Source organism: Taurulus bubalis, assembly GCF_910589615.1.
Source record: "Taurulus bubalis genome assembly, chromosome: 2".
In the NCBI taxonomy this organism is placed as follows: Eukaryota; Metazoa; Chordata; class Actinopteri; order Perciformes; family Cottidae; genus Taurulus; species Taurulus bubalis.
In genome coordinates, this window is record NC_136590.1 from 11,196,623 (window position 1) to 11,211,276 (window position 14,654).

The following is a 14,654-nucleotide window of genomic DNA, read 5'->3' on the forward strand; positions in this document are numbered from 1 at the left end:
TCTTGCCATGACACTTAGACATAAAAGCATAATACATGATATAATAGTTTTACTTAGCTTCATCATCTAAGTATGTTGATGCATACAAATAATTCGACTCAGCATCACTTGATATAATTGAAATATTGACATACAAGATATATATATACAAGATATATAAGAATATTTATTAAATAACTATTATTAATGGATTTTTGAATTTATGCTAATTTTAAATATATATTTGTTAAATCTCACGTACCCCCTGGGGTGCCTTCAAGTACCCCAAGGAGTACTAGTACCCTCATTTGAGAACCAAATGTATGTGTATATGTATATATATATGTTTTATGTTTCTTTACCTTGGTCAATATTTGCCATATATGCTACATACTCTTTATTCTGCTTATTACAGTTGTAAATCATACCTGATATGTGGATAAACTGGGGGGTTTGATATAACCGGTTAATATGAACACGTCACGCAGGGCAATGACGTAGTTATGCACCCGGCGGAGAGGGCGCTGGACCTACTTTCGCTTTCTCAAGTTCTCTGAGAAACTTGGCCGAAACTTTGGAGAAGGAAAAACGAACCCGCAATTAACTTTTTTTCAAAGGTGACACAACATATGAGGCGAATGAGTGCACGTCCATGCTGTCCACACGTTTCTAAACGGAAGAGAGATTTCAGTGACGCACCTTTAGCGCTCAGCTAACTTACTGAGACACTCGGCTAACAAGTTGGATGTAATAACGAGGTAATAATATACAGTAAGCTAATCGGTCAATGCCCGTGCTAATTGCAGATGGCCGGGGAACCCGCTGAGCCAATTGGTCTGGGAGCTGAAGAGGAGGAAGGGGAGCTGTCGGGAGACCAGACAGACGCCAAGCCGGACCGCAGAGGAAGATTTCTGCTGTTTGGGTGACTTTCTCTTCCTTTTTCAACATTTCCAGTAGTCTGAAGATGTGAAGACAGACATTATACAGCAGAAATAACCCCTCCCCCCCAAAAACAAAATCCATAAGGAATTAAATTAATTTCAATTCGACTTTAATACACTATGTATGATCATATCCGTGTTTTACTATAGCTTTCACTTTTGTTATTATTAAGGTAATGTTTTCATTTCAATACTGAAGTTATAGCACAACAATATATGTGTCCTATCATCTGTGGCCTATTCTATATTTTATTTTACTGGTGATTCTTGCCATTAGTTGTAATTATTTGGCGACATTTAAATGGCGGTGCCTAATCAAGTGCGCATGACATGAGTGTTTGCAGCTGTATGTATCTCGCATTGTACTGATTTTTTTATTTGCTTCCGCCTTTCCATGTTTTCTTTCATGGCCGTTTCCTCTCCTGTTCTGTTGTCCCCAGTTTCCGCCCTGGTATTGTTTTAATGCAGTTACCTGTTTCTCCAGTTTAGAAGAATCTGAAATGAACTGTGGCCCACATCGTAAGCTATACCACTCAGTACACTAAATGTGCACACACACACTCATGTTTAAATACTCAAACTATTACTTATTCACAATGACTAATAACAAGAGATGAACAACTGTGTCACTGTGCACTTTTGGTAAGATTGTTTTTACATGAGATTGCCACTGGTTTGACAGCTTGAACAATATTAAATTCTTACCCTTGATTTGACACAGAAACCCAGTTTTGGATAGCCTAATTTGTGTAATGGGGCAAGGAGCTTGGAAACTATTCAACGAGTCAATTTTGGGACTGATGTCAGTCCTCAAGTGGCTGCTCAAAATTAGACTGTATTACAGGAGAATCTAAAATTGTGAATTCAGTGTGATATCATAGAATATGGACCCTTTCCCAATGTCTTGTGTCAGTTTTAAAAGTGTGACAGTGAGGGAGCTGTTTGTTCCTGTTTGAGTCACAAGGTGGCGCTGTGAACATTTGTAGTAGGGGAACGGTTGTCATCCGTTTCTCCCAGACGGTGGTAATGAAACAAGAGCCTGTGTTTATAAAAGCATATGCAACAACAAAAAGAAGCATCTGACGTTTTAGACTGTAAACAAATTTAAAAGTGCCTTTTAAAATTGAATTGTTTAAGAAGTTAGGTAAACCTAATCTGCTAGGTGCCCAACCTTTTTCGAGCCACGGACCGGTTTTGTGTCAGACAATATTTTCGCGGACCGGCCTTCACGGTGTGGGCGAAAAATATGACGTAATAAATATGACGTAATGATACGACCGGCATAAAGACAATTCTAAAGTGCATAAAGATACATCTCACCATTACGCCGAATTAGTGGAGCCCTGAGTTTGTTTCTCTGCTACGAGCCGGTCCCGTCTCGGGGTGACGGGAGAAAAAGACCGAGCCCCGACGTGTGTTTATGTCCAGTCTACTGACTCTACTCCGCAACTTAAACCTTTATGTGCACTCTGTAACTTCAAACTTCAAGTTTGAGGCTACGCACAGACGGATGTATCCAGTCTTTTTTCAAAAGAAAAAAAAAAATCCTTTTTTTCTTCTTTTTTTTTTCTCTATAAATTCTTTATCTGCGGCCCGGTACCAAGGGGCCCACGGACCGGTACCAAGGGGCCCACAGACCGGTACTGGGTTTGGGGACCGCTGTGCTAGATGGTTTGTTTGTTTGCCACTTATTCGTGGTTACCTGGTCGCAAAGATAACCACCATATTTAGAAGTATTACATCAAACTGATACCAATTTATCTACAGTACTTGCGTGTGTCTTTTTCATGAGAAGAATGCATAACCAACCAACAGATTAACTTGTTATGTTTCTGAAATTATGCCTATCATACCATGTCATCTGAACATGACTTGTGTATAATACCATACAGAGTGTAATGATGATTGTCTGTATCTTTTGAACTGGTTGGATTTAGGCTAAATCTTGCTTTCAACCAGGACTGCAAGTTAATTAAGATTTATATTGGTCATATGTCGTTTGTTGTGTGTTTAGTCAGCAGAAATTAGATATTTTTCCGTTGAACATCTTCTCGTGCCTCCAGGTCTAAAGTTGAGGTAATAAGGCCCTCGCAGTATGTGTGCCGGTACAGGTGGATTATGTGCCTGTCAGCAGAGGAGCAACTTGTTGCCCTGTCTGACCTCAGCAGGGGCCATGTGTGAATAGGCCTTTAGAAAGCACTGGTGTGGTGGCGAGGCTGCTGACTCAGGGGGCTCACAGTGCGCCGCCCCCATCCTCAGCACCCGCTGGGCCAGTCAGGTGTCCATCCAGTACAGAGAGCATGTCAGTATCCTAGCACACGGCCAAAAATTAAGCTGCCAGATCTGGAGAAACAAACTTTTTGAAGAGAAAAAAAGGAGACAAAACCAACGCATTTCAGATGCAGAGTGGCGTAGCGCTGAATGACGAACCCAGGTAAGAAGGACGCAACCGCCTCGTAATCTTCATCACCATCCTCCCACCTGCTCTTCTTTCTGCCATGCCCAGCCCACAGCAGAACAGAGTTCCAGCTCTTTGCGCAGCCTCGTGCAATTGTTTGGTACAGTATGTTGGCTCAATTTGGAGAGGGGAGGGAGGGGGGTTTGGGGGAGGGTGGGGGTCTGTGAAAAGTTCTGGATCACATGTCAATTAGAGTATGGCTGGGCTGCCTGTGAGTACGTGCATGAGACTGTTAGTGCGCATTGCCATGCATTGTTCCCGTGCTTGAGTAACTTGATGACGAGGCTCTTCTGGAACAAGCCTGGATTTTCTGAGCCCCTAACGGGCCACCGTTGGCTTTGCTATCTGGATGCGTCTTTTAAAGAATGGAAATATGACAGGTCTGTGAGAAGTGCCTCTCGTGGAAGATTTACTCTCACGCTCGATCTGCCTTGACGTGGTTAGGATTTCTTTGATATCTGCACTGAGCAACAATGTTCTAGTTTCTTCTTTCCTCTGATGGTGGATTACTAAAATCAAATTTGGCTGTGACTTTAATGCCTTATTTGAAAATGTATGTACTCTTTGCTTTCTGAGTAAGTGGATCAGAGTGAGTCAGTTTCGTGTGAGTTTTCTTTGCATTGGAAGTCTTGACATTTACTTATGAGGAAGTAACTGTTATGTGTTGAAACATTTGGCCTTAAAAGACACTGTCATGTTCTTGCAGAGTCAAGACCATTTTATTGAAAATGTTTTACTTTTGCGAGACGCTGCCATGTGAGATAAGAGAGTTAACATGACGAAAGTTGAAAAATCTAATGGCCTATCCATTTGTTATTCTTATCACCGTTGTTATTTACATTGTTTTTACTGTTCTTATTTAAGTTTACAAATGTTTGTGTGAGGCCTAAAGGAGATTAATGAAGAAATAATGGTCTAGATTAAAGGCTTTCAAAGGATCAGCTGAACTTAAAACATGTAGCGTTAAGTACAGCGCAAAAGTAAATACAATTGTGGAAATTTAAATGTAACGAACGCAACCATGAAGTGTTCACTGTCCTTGATTTTCTGTTTGTTTCTCTGTGACTATTAGTAAGAAGAATAAGGATGGCCAGACGCGGGAGCAGGACTACTCTTCTGAAAGCCATTACAGAATTGTTTCACCAACATTCCAGTATAAGATGAGCCACCAACGAGTGGGCAAGTGCATCATCATCAACAACAAAAACTTTGATGAAAAGACAGGTACGGCGAGTATGTTTTAACACACATTGTATACCTGATTCAAAAAGAGTGTGTAATCTAAGCAGATTGTCGTGGCAGGGATGAATGTACGCAACGGCACGGACCGAGACGCAGGAGAGCTGTTCAAATGCTTCAAGAGCCTGGGCTTCGATGTCTTCATCTACAATGATCAGACATGTGAGAAGATGGAGAGTCTCCTCCGAGAGGGTGAGTAGTGAAGTCCTTACACTTTTCATGTTTCTTTCACGGGGGTAAGTAACAGTGTTGAACTAATAGGATGCCAATACCGAGCCCAACAAATATGAAATAGAGAAAGCTTTGGGAAACGCCATAAAATCATTTTCGGAGGTGGAAGGTGGGTTTGTTGCCTCATACACATACTGACATTCTAGTCACGCCATAAAAAGTCATATCATCATTTGCCAGTTTATTAGTACACCAAAACTAGTCTAATCCAACGCTTCTGTATTGACTCCTTCCACCACGAAGGTGATAATAGAGGCAAGTTGATTTCACTTTGTAGTCGTTTTAGAGGCTCCAGTTTGTAGTGCTGTTTGGTTGTATTGTGTTACATTGAGATGAGAACTCTTTCTTATATTTAATCTACTCAATTTGATATATTATTGGGTGGACAAACACCTCGTAGTATTGCACAATACAATTGAATCAAAATAAGTTGAATCAACACCACTCCCAAACAGGTTCAACAACATTCATCATTATTTCCTTCATGAAGAGAGTTATATTGCAGGACTGTTGTCCATCATTTATTTTGCTTCCAATTAATACTTTTGGTGTCACTGGTCAGAGCCCCTGGCTGGGTTTAATGCCAAGATTTTTAATTAGGTTTAATTCCCCCTTGGAGAAACCAATGGATTTTTTGTCTTTATTGTGTTATGATATGACATTTTAATGGCTGCTATTCTTTTGAATCTGCACACATTTTGTCCAGCTATCAGCGAGGCCTGATGGTGATAGTCGTTATTTTTCTCAGGTCCGACCCTCATTTAAACACTTTGCCAAAGCAAGTTACCGCTACAACTGCAGACTAGACGCTATGAAATCTGGTATAGCCGTTCATGGTCCTCTTCGGGTGAATCCTAATTAATTTCTTCTAGTGTCAATATCCTGTCCCATTTGTATGCTCGAAAATTAAAAACGTTACCTTCCAGATGATCACTTTTCTCCAGTGCAACCCTCCGGATAAAATGTAAACTTTTCGCACAATATATATCAGTTTAATGAGGCCTGAGCCGAGCTAAGAGTTGAGTGTTTGTCTGTGTGTGCATGGGTCAGCCTCGGAGGAAGACCATAGTGACAGCTCGTGTTTCGCCTGTATCCTGCTAAGCCATGGTGAGGAGGGCATGATCTACGGAACAGATGGAGCCATGCCCATCAAGTCCATGACTTCGTTATTCAGGGGGGACATGTGCAAAAGCTTAGTCGGAAAGCCCAAACTCTTCTTCATCCAGGTACGAAATTCTGAAGACTTTCATTTGTAAAATATGGTGTGATATAAAGAGAAAAGATATGTTGTACAGCTGTAAATTAACTTGTAGATTTGAGGCAAGTTCAGCCCTTTGGACCCAAAATGGTCATCCCAAGGGTTGAATGACCAAAGCATGTAACTTAAACATTTGTTTTTGTTGAGAAGACAGTTTAAAAGTCTTTCAGTTGCTCCCCACCGAGAGATGATAGATATTGTGTTAAATCTTGCTCCATCTCAGCTTTTAAATACAGTTAATTTGTAATTGTCCACCAGGTCATCGTTGAGAAAGCTACTCAGGATCTCAATGAAATGTCATTTCATTTACTTCACCAGGCTTGCCGGGGTTCCGAATTTGATGATGGTATACAGACAGATTCGGGTCCGCCAAACGATACCCTGGAGACGGATGCTAATCCAAGACATAAGATCCCTGTAGAGGCAGATTTCCTCTTTGCTTACTCTACTGTGCCAGGTAAACAACGTTTGATGTTTAAGTACACATCATCTGTCCCATACCTGTGCTGGATTTATTTGTGAGCAGACGCTAGTTTCAGTGCTGACTCATGTTGATTTTACAGGTTATTACTCATGGAGGAACCCTGGGCGCGGCTCCTGGTTTGTTCAGGCTCTCTGCAACGTCCTCAACGAGTTTGGCAAGCAGCTGGAGATCATGCAGATCCTGACACGGGTTAACTACATGGTGGCCACCAGCTTTGAGTCCTGGTCTGAAGACCCACGCTTCAGTGAGAAGAAGCAGATTCCCTGCGTGGTCTCAATGCTGACGAAAGAACTGTATTTCAACTGACCGCCAACCTCACTGACTGACTCATGACTGACTGACTTCCAGCCTCACTGACTTATGACTGACTGCTGACTGCTGACTGACTGTTTCAGGTACCGACTTAGCGTTCAAAGCATTCAGGGATGATTCAAGCCCAGCATGACACTGCACATTTGGAGCACATATGACATTTTACATGTGTAGTTGGGCACTCCGTGAGAATAGAAAAATAGTTTTAGTGGCACTCCGCGTTCATGTGCTGATGGTGAAACTTCTTCCTCTTCCTTCTTCAGGTTATTCTTCGGAATAATGGCGTCACATTTGATCTGATCTTTTTTTGACAGGCATGTGAAATATCCATGTTATTCCACCAGCCCGGAAAATTAGCTGCCACTTTTTGTGGGTTTGGGGAATCATATCTGAATATGAGTCTCTCCATTTTCCAGCATTTGCAAAGTAAGTTGAAAGGAACTGTATAGTGTGGACAGGAACTTAAATATGGCTCTTGCTTGTTAGTGCTGTAAGAGATCAAATGCATCCCAATTAATTTATAAAATGTACATCACCATTACATAGTCAAATACGTTGGAAGCCAGGTGACAGTTGAATGTTTTAAAAGCCCATCAAACGTCTATATAAATACCCACCAGGAAACCCTTTGATCGCCTTGATCACAAACCCTGTCTGATGCATAAGAGCGGGAAAAAGCATCTGGAAAATGGATCAGATCAGTTTCAGCTATCTGTGTTTCAATGTTTTCAGCTGTCAATTTGTCACATAAAAAGAGACAACAGAAAAAGACAACACTCCTCTGAGCAGAAACATGTGGCGATGCTTTTGCCAAAGGCTCAGTGTCTCAGCCTTCCTAGCAAGTTTTAAGTTGGTAGCAGCATGCTGGCATCCTCAGGTTCTTTAATGTCCCATGAAGTGGGTTATCGTAATGTTAAAGAATGTCATATATGTATGGCTAGGAAGGTGTGATCTTTTGCTGTGTTGTGATTAGTTCTATGAGATTTTGGGTCAAGCGCATAGTATATAGTCCACTCCCACAAAAGCGAGGAATATTTGCAATTTGCCAGTTTTATTAGCCTGATGTTGAAGACTTCACTTGCTTGTTGTTCACCCCAAAGGAAGTGAAGTTTGTATATTTGCATATAATCAAAATTACGCACTTGTCTTATTAGTCAAGGTCCAACAAATCAGTTTATGAATTTCCCTTTTTTAATCTTTAAAGTTAGACATTCCTCTTTATTAACTTTGATATACATGCGGTAGGATTTTTACTCCAAAAAGAGAACTGTGTCATAAATTTGGGAAATATTATAGTGTGAAGCTGGACTAGGGCCCAAAGCACAAATGCCACATCATTTCACTGTATATTAGTGTTGTACATTACACTCTGGTAAGAGATACTCAGCAAAGTTTTCCTATTTGTATTTTCTTTGATTTAGAAAATCATAAAGAAAGAAAAAGTTTTTAAAAAACAATTTTGCATAATTTAGTAAATTATTTGTATGGCAGCATTATATGATAAAATCTAAAAGATTTTTGATATTTTAGACCTTTGCTGATGGTCATTTCAACTTGCACAAAGTTTGTTTCTGCAAATACGCTGTGTTAATGTGCCCAAGTCTGTCAATCACAGGCAGCTATTACTGGTGGTGAACATACACAATCCACATGTCCGCAATAGACACTCATTGTTGCTGCAATGTTTTTACACTTGCACTTGTATCTTATGTTTTTTTAATTATTATTTTTAATAACATTTTTACATCATATTTCTAGTTGCCAGAAGTTTGATCCATGCTGGCTTAAGTTAGGGACATGTCCCACTCTACACCCAGTGCACTTGTCCAATACAGCCACAACTCGACACATGGATCTCTGATCACGATGTGGTGCCCAACCTGTGCTGAACAGAGTGTTTGCTCCACTTGTTTTTCGATTGGAATTGAGGGAGGGAGAGAAAATATTTTAAGGGTAAACATTTTAAATGCTTTCTGGTGTTAAATGCTGTTGTCCTCAGGAATATATTTGAAACATATTAGGAAAAAGGAATGAATGACTTACATTGAAAGTTTAATCTGGCCCAATTTCTTTTTAATTTGGGGCAATACCTTGTATAATTAACTTCAAAAACAGAGGAATGCTTATGTAAACATTTTATTGTATTAAACATAAAGACTTTATTCTGTAATGAGGTTTGTGTCATATTTCTTGAACATCTGTAAACACAGACACAATTAAAAGCAGATGTTTGATGTTTGAAAAAGTGTGACACTGAATATCACTTAAAACAAATATTGAAGACATTCGACTTTCCAAAAAATAAATCCACATATTTTTAGCAGCACATATTATAAGCTATCTGCTATTCGTTATTTTTCTTTTTTAAATGCAATGTTTTGCTACAGTATACAGAACAGCTCTAATGTAATGTTAGCTTTGCTGTGTCCACCACGGTATTAAGAAAAATCAAGAAAAATAGAGATATACTTTAAAAATCTGTTTTAGCCAAATTTAGACTGGCTTGGCACGCACAGTACCAAGAGATGATCTGGGGTCAAACGTTAAGAATGTCAGATCAGGCAACTGATGCACATACCCCACATTGCAACATATTCCTGCCCCACCTCAGAGAACAGGAGCTGATCGAGAAGCATCACAGACCTTGATGGACTTCCAGTTTGTGCCTTCGTTGTCATGACCAGGACACACAGCTTGATGTAGGGTGTCAGTGAAGGTCCCAGCGCAGAAGCAGTGGAGGGGGGTCACGGTATCGGCTCCTATGAAGCACACCAAACCCCCGGGGAAGCTGCAGTACACTCCGATGCGAGTGAACTGCTTTCCTGCCAGCAGAGGCAGCTCATGCTGGACTCCACCATGCCAGGCTATGTAGTCTCCGTTAAAGTATTCCACACACCAAGACTCTTTGCCTCGGCCCAGCCAGGAGTCCTCCTCGTTGCCCTTGCGTGGGATGCTTGGGTAGGTGAGCCCTAGCTCCCAGTAGGTCTTCCCACTCACATCCACCTCCCAGTACTGGCGGCCCTCGCTGAAACCTTCCAGGCTGATTACATTCAGGGTGGTGTCAAAGCGGGAGAGGGTGTCTGGGACATCCTGCCAGGTGTCCGTGTAGGTGGCTGAGTCGCCTTTGGGAGAGATGACCAGCTTTGGGTGGGCAGTTTCAGCATCGAGGACGACGTCTGCTGCATCTGTGGAACAGACGTCAGAAAAATCAGTGTCTTCTACGAAAACAGTTGTCAATGTTCTCCCCACGAGTTCACAATTAAGACAAACACTTGGCATGGACAACGTATGATAATTGGCAGCAATTGCAACCTTTGACATAGCCAGGAGAAAGACTCCCTCACATGTTAATCTCCCTGTATTTTTGGGGTAAACTCACAGGTCTGAAACAGCTTCTTGGTGACAGGGACCTGGGATCTGATGAACAGCAGCAGGTTGATTGTGAGACTCAGTAGTTGTTCATGTTTGAACTCATCCATCTGAATCGTGTTGGGGTCAGTCAGCTTCAGAGTCTGAGATATTCTAGTTTCAGACAAAACAAAGAGTCACTACCTTGCGCTGAGCTCAAGCTGAGGTACTTGTAAATTAATATTTGTAGCAAGCTGTTATTTCCTCAAATGTAAACATACCTTTTTTCTATTTCAGCACTCTGTAGAAGATGTAAAAAGAATAATTAATTACTGCCGAATACAGCTGCCAAAACCACTGAAGACAAACAGTACAATAGATTAAAGTTCCAAGAAGTTGCATGAAATCGGAAGTCTTTGAACTTGTCCTTGTGTTAACCTGAATTTTAATTTCCTGTGTTTTCACTTGGGCGCTAATGGTGGACAGTTCTTGGTCCAGTTCCTGAGTGAGGTGGTAGCAGTCCTCTATCCTGTCCTCCATTAACTTCTCTGTGGCCTCGTACTCGGTGTCCAGCTGGGTCAGTGTGATCTTAAGATCCTCATCCAGAACCCGCTTCATGTCCTCGTACTTTTTCCTGATCTTCTCCTTCACTGCGTTGGTCTTTTTCTGAAATGAGAGGGCGTTTGTATTAGTATATTACAGTATATGATCAGCAAGCCCAACTTTGACAACTGCTGATATAATCACCTCTGAACACAATAGAGCTGCAACTAATGATCATTTGTATTTCCAGTTTATATACCAATAATGTGTTCATGCAATTGATTAATTGTTTGGTCTAAGAATGTTAGAACATAATTGAAAACTCCCTTTTCAATTTCCTGAGTGGATGTCTTCAAACAGCTTGTTTTGCTTGATCAACAGTCCAAAACTGAAAATAATCAATTTACTATCACGTATGGAATAATATCTACAGAATAAGTTAGTCATAAAGCAGAGTGCACAAAGGCAAAAGAAGCCAGTTGTATGTGAAGAAAAAAATCCATTGTTGATAGAGAAGCACAAGAAAATGGAAAGACAAGAAGATCAACAAAAGATGCAAGAAACAGGTAGGATAACATGTAAAAAAAAGCATTTCAGAATTCATAACTCATTTAACCTTGAGGGTGAATGTGCTGCATCACTGTTAGCTACAATCAAAGTAGGCAAAGTACAATATATATATCTATACAAATCCCATCTCCTCAGGTCACACAGCACACATCTTGATTTTAGGAATATGACCCGTGGGGTGTTTCGGAACACAATGTTCACACACAATGACACTTTGCACTGTATTGTGTTTCTACTCACACAATATAATAATAGACTTACAGTTATTTCCGCCTGCTTAGCTGCCAGCTTCTTCATCCTGTATGTGATGCCATCTCTTTGTCTCTGCAGGTGCTGCTGATGTTTCAGGAGCACCTCCTTTGAAACAGATGGGCAGATAGCATGAAGAAAATAACAATTCCAAGAACTGCAGATAAAAGGGTGTTGGGTCAATCGTGACATTGGCTTTTCTTCTCAAAAAGAAACCAAAGTGAAAGTGCTTACTTCATGTGTGGCCTTCCCTCCTACCTTACTGCTCATTTTCTAGTGCAAATTAAACTTAACTGACTGGTGGCAACACGTCTACAAAGGCTTTTATAGACCTGTCACACATGTGAAGGCTTTGTCTTTGGAGGGGGGAGCACATGCTGGCCTTGAGATATCTGTCCTGGTGCTTTTACAAGCATGTGCCTTGCTTTATTAAGGAGAGGACATGAATCTGAACTCTGAAGACAAGAGGGAGGAAAACAAGGATTCCGGCAGAGAGGACAATTGGAAGGGCAAACTGTCCGACTTGAGGAAGAGTTATCCATGTCCTACTAAACAAGAAACCCATAAGAACTCTATTTATACCAACCTGACACTGACCTTGTTGTACGTGTGCGAGTGTGTGCGTCTGTGTGTGTTTGCTTGTGGCCTAGATGCACATTTGGGGGAGTTTGTGAAGTTTACGGGACATTGATGTTGCTTTTGTATCTCATGGATAATTCATATCCATGAGATACATTGGGTACAGTGGTTGAAGTGCATCTTCACCCTGAGCCAGTTACATTAGTCTCAGCCATTGCTTGTTAAAAATGCTTACCATGACCCTTATGACCTTTGCATAGCACACATGTCTATGCATAGCATATGCACAAGTGGGCAGAGGTCAAATGTAGGCAAGCAGGGCCAAACGTCTCCCTCTGAGTCACATATGTCAAACTCAAGGCCCGCGGGCCTTGAGTTTTCAGTAAATCGCGGACCTTTGCATGGGCTTTAAAGGGGATTTTTTATGTGCTTTTATTTTGAAGGAGATTTTTTATGCAGCGGAGTGCCATCTATTCACACTCCTCAATGCTGCTTTCACAACACGCTTTACTTGTGTGAGTCTACACGTTGGACTATTTGTGATAGTTAAGTTTCATTACCGATTTTATTCCATGTTTGTGCATGAAAACACTGAGTCTGTTAAAAAAGCCTGAAGTTATAAAAAGATTATGTGTGTTGTATTACCTCCTGTCCTTAAGATGCACTTTTGGGTTTTTAATTGAGTGAAAAAGGGAATATTTCAACAACAAAAAAAGTGTTGGCATACTGTGATATTGTGTACTTTCTCAGGTTTAAACTGCACCATATCATTAAATCAATTTGAGAAGTTGAAAATGTTCCTCGCATTGGATCTCAGCTTGTCATTAAGGGGTCAAGGTGGGTCCTGCAGCCAGACCAGTTCAGAACCACTGCCCCAGACCAGTTCAGAACCACTGCCCCAGACCACATACATGTCTTTATTTGCTCACAATTATTTGTTGGACCAGTTATGTCCTTCTCAACTGTGACAAAAAAGCTTTGAAGAAAGTTAATATAATAACGTGCGTTTGATCTTTGCTTTTGTTATTTTCTTCTGTTTTAAGTTTGATCTTTAGCAATGGGGGTTTCTTAACCCTAAATTAAATGGACTTCTGTCACAGTAACAGAGACATTTGCTTCCATATATTTTTACATTTATATAAATGCATGTACAATATTTTTACACTTGCATAAACAATAATCTAATACAAAGACAGTTAACATTATGTTCGGGAGGAGTTAAATGTATACAGTGTTACAGTTACAACCGGCCCTTTGAGGACGACCATGATGCTGATGTGGCCCGGGGTGAAAATGAGTTTGACACCCCTGCTCTGAGTGCTGCATCGACTGATTGTTCAAACCGACATTTGCAGGACAATTTCCAAATCAGTGATGGCTGAGACAACCACTGTAGAGAGAGATGCCGAGAGATACGTCACCTTAATTTATGTGATGTAAACTCAGCTTAGATATCTGAAATCTTAAACAGGAACGTCTTTTATTTGTCTCGATTTGACCTCCAGAAACTTCAGTCAGAAATATTGCTTCTCTATAAATTACCTACTAATCTAAAGCATGTGTTTTTATGCTCCAACTTCTAATATTGCCTCCCTATTTAGCATTTATAAGCACTATGTAAAACATTTAATATATGGTTTATAATACACTATAATGCAGTTATACACAGATATGTGTTTATGAATTACTTTTTACCAACCAGAAATAAAGGCTGATGCATAAACTGATAATAAATGACAATATATGTTTAAGAATTTCAAATTTGTCTTCATAGCAGATTTTTATTTATTTTTTGCCAAATTCTGTACTAAACACTTACAATGTCTCTGTGTCTGCTTATAACAACATTATGTTGTGCTACAACCATTTATCAAATGTGTATATAGTGCTTATAAATGCTAAATAGGCGGGTTAAAGAATGTGTGACACATATCTTTGTGTTAAAAGTGACACAAAAGTGTTAAAGTATGTTTTGTTTTAATTTTTGAGGACAAAGTTTGTTAAAGTGGATATCGGTGCAGTAAGCTTTCATTTGTGACCACTGTCACAGATTTGCATGAATACAATCGAGACAAACACATCTATAATTCACTCAGTGATGATTTGGCGTGGCCCAGTAATTGTGACTTCCTTTAAGTCTTACATATATTTATGAACTGGAACAACCCACTGAACAACCTCCCCTACATATGTGACCTACCTTGTATAAGTCCCTGTCCCTGCTGCACCCATTAGCCCTCATGAGATATCAACCTATAAACAAGTTGGCATCAACTTTTTCTTTTGTCACCAGAGATCTTTAATGTGGTGCCATACATTCTTAAAATATATTTTACTGCACGGAATTCTGCAGCTGAACAATAGCACAGGCAGACCTTAAAAGCAACTGAGTTCAGGAACCAGAAACTCCAGTTCCCTGTGTGAATATATGACATTGTTTTCCAGCATCCAGCTTCCTCATGC

General features: G+C 40.4%; 2 protein-coding genes across 3 annotated transcripts; one reads left to right on the top strand and one right to left on the bottom strand.

The window, feature by feature from the left end:
• Positions 1-489: 489 nt before the first annotated feature.
• On the top strand, positions 490-9,066 carry casp7 (caspase 7, apoptosis-related cysteine peptidase; the record flags this gene model as incomplete). 2 transcript variants are annotated; one of them, XM_079214537.1, is made up of 7 exons in its annotated part: positions 490-596; positions 786-901; positions 4,451-4,602; positions 4,681-4,809; positions 5,899-6,074; positions 6,425-6,563; positions 6,670-9,066. In XM_079214537.1, 6 exons carry the CDS (start codon positions 786-788, stop codon positions 6,894-6,896), a joined length of 939 nt encoding a protein of 312 aa, XP_079070663.1. In that variant the 3' UTR covers positions 6,897-9,066. The 2 variants fall into 2 exon arrangements, with proteins under 2 accessions (XP_079070663.1, XP_079070664.1); XM_079214538.1 differs by lacking the exons at positions 490-596; positions 786-901 and adding an exon at positions 3,320-3,354.
• A 443-nt stretch (positions 9,067-9,509) lies between these two features.
• On the bottom strand, positions 9,510-11,882 carry LOC306753470 (E3 ubiquitin-protein ligase TRIM58; the record flags this gene model as incomplete). The annotated part of the gene is given in 6 exon segments (XM_079237335.1): positions 9,510-10,087; positions 10,282-10,443; positions 10,446-10,471; positions 10,735-10,916; positions 11,625-11,720; positions 11,871-11,882. Coding segments are annotated over 6 exon segments (1,056 nt in total).
• Positions 11,883-14,654: the final 2,772 nt, after the last annotated feature.